The sequence below is a fragment of the Hippopotamus amphibius genome, chromosome 16 (assembly GCF_030028045.1).
Source record: "Hippopotamus amphibius kiboko isolate mHipAmp2 chromosome 16, mHipAmp2.hap2, whole genome shotgun sequence".
Classification (NCBI taxonomy): domain Eukaryota; kingdom Metazoa; phylum Chordata; class Mammalia; order Artiodactyla; family Hippopotamidae; genus Hippopotamus; species Hippopotamus amphibius.
In genome coordinates, this window is record NC_080201.1 from 63362067 (window position 1) to 63369383 (window position 7317).

The window sequence follows — 7317 nt, forward strand, 5'->3', positions numbered from 1 at the left end:
TGGGCTCTAGGTGCACAGGCTTCAGGGGTTGTGGCACATGGGTTCCATAGTTGTGGACTGCAGGCTCTACATCAAAAGCTCAGTAGCTGTGGCACACGGGCTGAGTTGTGCCGGGGCACGTGGAGTCTTCCTGGACCAGCGATCAAACCCAGGTCCCCTGCATTGCCAGGGGGATTCTTAACACTGCACCACCAAGGAAGCCATGTGTTTGTATAATTTTAAAAAGGTCTTTTTTTTTTGCCATTTTTTTCTCACTGTTGCATCTCGCTTTCTCCATTATAACAGTTAGTAATCTTTTCAGTATGAAAACACTAAATATCTAAGAACTTGCATCTCTGGAAATGCCTTCATTCACCCTCTTTCCTCTTTATCAAGTTACTTGAAAACATGTTCTTATTTCAAATGAAGCGTGTGACTCAGCTCCTGGGAGGGGATAGTACAGGTGACGGGGAAGGGATGCACCCCCTGAAGCCTCCTTATTGTTAGAGAACCTCAGACTGAAACCTCCAACCTTGCCAGGGCACCATGATGACCGCTCACCTGACTTGTCTCTCAGCAGGAGGTCCTGATAAAGAACTGGGTGCTGCCACCAACAACCAACCCGGAGGATTCGGGAGGGGCCGGAAGGAGGAGGGAGGAGAAGACATTTCCTGCCCTAACCTCCCAGAAGCCCTCCCGCTGGGATTCGTCTTGGCTGAGAGAGGCGCTCCCACCAGGAAGGACCCTCAGTCACCAAATACGGGCCCAGGAAGACGACGGGCCAGAGACAACCCGGAACCCACCCCATCCCCATAAACCCTGAGACGGGGAGCCCCGGGCACAGCGGTCCTCCTGGCTCCCCTCACCTGCTGCTCTCCGCCCGGGCGCCCCTTCCCAATAAAGACGTCTGCTTTGTCAGCACGTGTGTCCCTCACACAACTCATGTCCCAGGGTTGCACAAGAGCCCCCTCGCGGGCCTGGAAGGGGTCCCCCTTCTGCAACACTAGCTTTACTCTCATGAAGACGCAGCCTGACGTGGTGGCTTTAGGGCTGGGACACAGCTCCCACAGGGCAGATGTGGTGCCCAGAATCCCAGCATTTAGGGATTGTCCCTCTGATGACTCTTTCACTTTTGTCCCTTAAAAATCATTTGGCTCAGGATAAAATTCCTCCTAATTAATTCCCTAAAGGTACTTCTCCAATATCTTCTGGCATCACCTTTTAGTCGTCTGGTCCCAATGAGGTTGTCATTCCCTTGATGGTGATTTGCATTTGGTACCAGAAGTAGTTTCAGGACATGTGTAGCACCGCAGGCCAGAATCCCTTAATGTTTGTTTAGCTGAAATTTCATAAATAGAATTAACCATTTCAAACTGGACAATTCAGTGCAAGACACGGTGGGTTTTTTTTTAATTTACACTTCATTTTCTTCATTTCCCACGAAGGGTCAAGATACACATATCGCTTTTAAATACACGTGAACTAGCACTTTGTTGGCCTGTCCTCATCTCTAAAAAATGTTCAATGCTTCTTCCTTGAGCGGCTCCCACACGTCATGCGCTGCTTTCCTTCCGACACTTACAACAGATGTGACGTTGGCCCTCCTCATTCTAGTCCCCAAGTACCTAGACTTTCCATTTCTGCTCTCTCCATGCTGCATTCTGCACCATGTCCTCACTACTGTATTCCCGCTTCACCACTGGCCCTTCAGCTCTCTTGTCCTCGATGCAATGACTTCTTTGAATGTGTTGATTCTACTGGATTTCTCACATCTAAAATTTCTAAGTCTTTTCAACAACCACCTGTTCTTCTGTAAAATAATCCATATGTCGCCTCCCTTTATTGTTCAGATATTTAAACGCGTTTAATTTACAGGGACTCTGATATTGTCCTGTTCATTCTACTTCCGTGCCTAGGACACCGCCACCGGTCAGCAGACTGCAGTCTGTAGCACTGTCATCATCATTGGGCTCACTCTGATGTCCACTCCTGCTAAAGCCTCTCCTCTCATAGGAGGTTTCTCCAGGGCGGTCCTGGGAGTCAGGCTGACCAGGGGACACGGCTGCAGCAGCTCCTTCCTGTGGGGACCATGGTCTCTGACTCAGCATCTGCTCAGAGCTGGGCCCTCAGGGATGGTCCAATGGGAGCCTCACACTCTCACGGTGGGGTGGACGCCCATGGCTAACAGCCCTGGACTGAGTCTGTTTCCTGCCACACGGGAGGCTGCTCACTGCTGACCATGGACTTGGGGCCGTGAGCAGAGCTATCCCAGTGCCCGTCCAGAAACACGGGGAAGGGGGGCCGCAGCTTCCCACCTTCACCTGGAGCCCTGACCCCTCCCTGCCTGGGAGGACCTGGGTCCCTCTCTGTGTCCACATGGGTGGAAACCTCCCACCATTACCTCTTGATGACCCCAACCACCGGGCACCTGTCAGCCTAGTTCTCTCTTCTCTGCTCTGGTTCCCTCTCCCTTTGGGGTACTTTCTCTTTTTCTGCATGTGTCTGTGGTCTGGGTTTCACAAATATTCTAAGTAGCATTTCTCAGTGGCAGGAGCAGGGGAGGGCTCCTGGGTGGGCACCACGGTCACGCCCTTGACCCTGGAGTCTGAGCCCCCGATCCTTCCACGTCCACCCACGCCTGTCGTCACCTGGTCTGGAGATTCCCAAGGATGGTCCTGCAGGGAACCCGACATCACGGAGCGCACTGCCACTCTGAGGAGGGGGGCTCGTGACAACACGCAGAGGAGGAAGCGCAGGCTCAGAGAAAGGGTGCTGCCCTCAAGGCTGCAGGAGCAGTGGGCACAGATTGAAATAAAAGTCTGTTTTCCTTCGAAGTGAGAACTCTAACCCAAATCCATGTCCCCTGAAGCTTCCAGGCAGGACCACAGGATGGGGGAGAGACTCTGTCCAAGGAGCAAGGGGCACCGAGGAGGCAGGAATGACTCAGAGGCTTCTTCCCAGGAAGGTGGGGTGGACACTGCTGCAAGAAAAGGAGAGAAGTCCCTGAAGGGGCTGTGATAGGAATAAACCCACACTCTGGGGCCAGTAGGGGAGTCACGTGTCCTTCCCTCACTTCCCTGTGAGTCTCCTCTGTGCTCATTGCCACGCTGCCCTCCACTGAGCTGTAGGTGATGCTACACGTGTGTCTGTGTGGATGTGAGCTCAGTGGAGCAGCTGGAACCTGCATCCTCCCTGAAGCATCTCCAGGGCCTGGGGGACCCCTGTCCACGGTGAGAACCCCACAGGATGTGCTGATGGACGGGCTGAGGATAAAGGAGACCCCACGGGGAGGCTCTGAGGGGGAAGGACATGCCTGGGTCACCCTCACCTGGAAGGGGTGTCTCAGGAAGTCACTGGGTTAGCCTGCTGCTCTGTCACAGAAATGAGGGCCAGGCTCCTGGGGAGGGCAGTTCCTCTTCCCATTGGGCTACAGACCTGACAATCCCTTGACAGGAAGGAGCAGCCTCTGTGTGGCCACACCCTGCGGGTCTGTCTGTCCTCAGGGCACCGTGGTCTCCTCCATCTGCACGGCCGGGACCACAGGGACCAGACGCCATGACCCCCACCCTCACGGCCCTGCTCTGCCTCGGTGAGATGGAGGAGGGGGAGGGGAAGCCCTGCTCTGGGAGGGACCCTCCCCACAGCCAGGCCTGCTCTGTCAGGAGACCCCAGGGCTCAGGAGGCTCACAGGGAGGAGAGGTGCTGCCCAGATTCTGGGCAAATCTCTCACAGGGATCTCTCTTCCAGGGCTGAGTGTGGGCCTGGGGACCCAGGTGCAGGCAGGTGAGTCTGTCCCCAGGTGGCCCAGCTCCCTCCTCCTCATGGGGACAAGGGGCCACCCCCAGGCCATGGGGATGGGGAGCAGCAGGTCTGGGCTGAAGGAGGGGGAGTCTGGGAGGTTGGGGGCTGAGAGCTGGGCACCTGGGGTGGGCATGTCTTGTGACCCCACCTCTGATTTCCTTCCAGGGACCCTCCCCAAACCCACCATCTGGGCTGAGCCAGGCTCTGTGATTCCCTGGGGGAGCCCCGTGACCATCTGGTGTCAGGGGACCCGGGGGGCCCAGGAGTTCCGTCTGGATAAAGAGGGAAGCTCAGCCCCTTGGAACAGACAGAGCCCATGGGAGCCCTGGGTCCAGGCCAACTTCTCCATCCCACACATGACAGAGCCCTACGCAGGGAGATATCACTGTTCCTATAACAGCTCCACTGGCTGGTCAGAGCTCAGTGACCCCCTGGAGCTGGTGGTGACAGGTGAGAGGACACTCAGGGGTCCCAGCCTCGGGCTCTGCCCTCAGGAAGGGGATCTGCTCTCAGGGGTGTGTGACTCTCACAGCCCAGCCCTGGGGGAGGCGAGGGGGTGTGAGCCCCATTTAACAAGCGGCCTCCGTCTCTTCTAGGAGCCCACAGCAAACCCACCCTCTCAGCCCTGCCGAGCCCTGTGGTGACCTCCGGAGGGAACGTGACCCTCCAGTGTGTCTCAGGGGAGGGACTGGACAGGTTGATTCTGACGAAGGAAGGAGAACACAAGTCCTCCTGGACCCTGGACACAGAGAGACGCCCCTATGGGCAGACCCAGGCCCTGTTCCCTGTGGGCCCCGTGACCCCCACACACAGGTGGACGTTCAGATGCTACGGCTTTAACAGGGACACTCCCGAGCTGTGGTCAGAACCCAGTGACCCCCTGGAGCTCCTGGTCCCAGGTGAGGAGGTCCCATCCTGGCCCCAGACATTGTTTCAGATACCAGACACTATATTGGGGTCTTTGCGCCCAAGGGAGCCCCATGGGAGAGGGTGGAATGCAGCAAATGGGTGAACTTGTTGTGCAGAGACACAGAGTGTGAGAGGCAGTGAGCCCTCGGCAGTACATGACAAGGGACGTTCACGGGAGGAAGCAGCCCCTACAACCCAGGGCTGCTCTCTCCCCAGGTGTGTCTGGGAAGCCCTCCCTCCTGACCCCACAGGGCCCTGTCGTGGCCTCTGGACAGAACCTGACCCTCCAGTGTCGCTCTGATGTCGGCTACGACAGATTTGCTCTGTCCAAGGAGGGGGGACAGGACCTCCCCCAGCGCCCTGGCCGGCAGCCCCAGGCCGGGCTCTCTCAGGCCGACGTCCCCCTGGGCCGGGTGACCAACGCCCACGGGGGCCGGTACAGGTGCTACGGTGGACACAACCTCTCCTCCGAGTGGTCGGCCCCCAGTGACCCCCTGGACATCCTGGTGGCAGGTGAGGAGCCAGCGGGTCCGTCAGGGACCCAGACTCTGCACAGGCCCTGCGGGGGGAGCCCCAGGGGTGATGCTGGGACCAGGGGGGAGGGGTCCCCAGGGAGGGAGACAGACAGAGAGACAGGGGTGGGCGGGAGAGGGAGAGACTCAGAGAAAACAGAGACAGACAGAGCTGAGGGTCCTCAGGGAGGCCCTGCTGAGTCTCAGTTGAGAACCAGGTGGGCCGGCAGCACCTCACCCTCTTCCTCTCTCTAGGACGGCTCCCTGACACGCCCTCCCTCTCGGTGCAGCCGGGCCCCACGGTGGCCTCAGGAGAGAACGTGACGCTGCTGTGTCAGTCAGGGAGCAGGACAGGCACTTTGCTTTTGTCCAAGGAGGGGGCAGCCCATCCCCCCATGCGTCTTAGAGCAAAGTCCCGAGGTGGGCAGTTCCAGGCCGAATTCTCCATGAGTCCTGTGACCTCAGCCCACAGTGGGACCTACAGGTGCTACAGCTCACTCAGCAGTCACCCCTACCTGCTGTCACAGCCCAGTGACCCCCTGGAGCTCCTGGTCTCAGGTGAGGGGCCCTGACCCTGTCCCTCGGACGCAGTCAGCTCAGGGCTCTGTCCCCTGAGAGCGCTGGGCTGGGGTGGGAGTGAGGGGGCTCTGACGGAGGGTCACCTGGAGGGGGATCTGCCCCTGAGAGGCCCTCCCACCCCTACTCACCCCTTCCCCTCACCTGGGTTCTGGAGGTGACAGGGGGGCAGTGGGAGGGTCCTGGGGAGGCCACGGGGCAGGTGTCGGGGAAGAGTTGAGTGAGGTGGGGACTCCAGGGTCAGCCCCAGCCACACCCCCTTCCTGTCTTCACTCTCAGGACCCCTGGGAGCCCCAGCCCCCACCCACAGGCCCCATTCAACAACTGGGGAGTCACAGGGGCTCTTTGCTCAGGGGTAGCACAGGCCACCCCAGGGCAGTTTGAGAGTCTCTGGGGGGATCTAATGCTCTCAGATTCTCAAGGACAGGCTGGGGGTCGGGCAGAGATGAGGGGGGACCCCAGGGATATAGGGGCACTGAGGCTGGTGGATGAAAGTCGGCGTTCAATAGAGGGAGATGTTGGTTTCCAGACTGGGGGAGGGGCCGCGGCCTCAGGTGTGGTGACGCAGACCCTGATCCTCACCCCTCCCCCTCCCCCATGTCCTGATACCCAGGGAGCTCCTCCCCCACCACAGAGTCAGGCTGGCAGAGGGGTGAGTAAGAGTCTGGGTGGGGAGGCAGTGGTGGGCCCATGGGGGGCAGTGCGGAGTCACCCCAGTGACCCTCTGGAGCTCCTGGTCTCAGGTGAGGGGCCCCGGATCCTGTCTTTTCTGACGCAGTCAGCTCAGGGCTCTGTCCTCAACAAAGTCTTTGGATGTAATAAACGAGGGGACACAGAGGGGGGTTCCACAGAGGAGGGTCCATCCCATGAGAGGGTGGAAAGCTGGGGGACCGCCCACCCTGGGCCCCATCTCTGAAGTGTCCGCAGAGATAAAGCGTGGAGAGGGTGGCGTGAGACGTGGGTGAACCAGGTAGGAACGTGGTTGGACTGAGCTTAGAAGACAGAGCCCCCCGCCCACGTCTCCATCTCAGAATGTGACGCCTGGGGGTCCCAGCCCCCTGGACACTCTCTTATAGAGAGAAGCATCGCCGCTCTGCACGGCCCTCCTGTGCTCACCCGGAGGCCTCCGTGCTGCTCCGGGCACACCTGAGACTAAGGGGTACCGGGCAGGGCTCCCGGAGTCACTCAGGGGATGAGTGCACAGCACACCTGTGTGCATCCCTGTCTGCTCCGCACCTGTGCACAGCCTCTGCTATTCCTCTCTCTGCTTGAGAGCTTTTCAGCTCTGCTTGCTTACATAAGTAAATTCACAAATTTTTGTTAAAAGACACAGAAGGATGATGACGGGGCCTCTCTCCTCTGTCTGGACAACTCTGTTCTCTTTCAAATGCATCAAGCGGTCAAATATTTGCTCCCCCTTCTCCTCTGCGCCCTGTTCACATCCCACAGACCTGACCTCATTGCTTATCAGAGAACAGACTGAAACTGTTTTGGGGACCTGCCTCTTCATCACCTGTACCAAATGTATTCATTTCCTTTC

At 58.3% G+C, this 7317-nt stretch overlaps 1 protein-coding gene across 1 annotated transcript; it reads left to right on the plus strand.

The window, feature by feature from the left end:
- Positions 1-3534: 3534 nt before the first annotated feature.
- Positions 3535-5773, plus strand: LOC130839181 (leukocyte immunoglobulin-like receptor subfamily A member 6). The gene is made up of 6 exons (XM_057713117.1): positions 3535-3568; positions 3727-3762; positions 3946-4230; positions 4377-4679; positions 4906-5202; positions 5457-5773. The coding sequence occupies exons 1-6, from the start codon at positions 3535-3537 to the stop codon at positions 5771-5773; spliced, it is 1272 nt and encodes a 423-aa protein (XP_057569100.1).
- The last annotated feature ends 1544 nt before the right edge of the window (positions 5774-7317 follow it).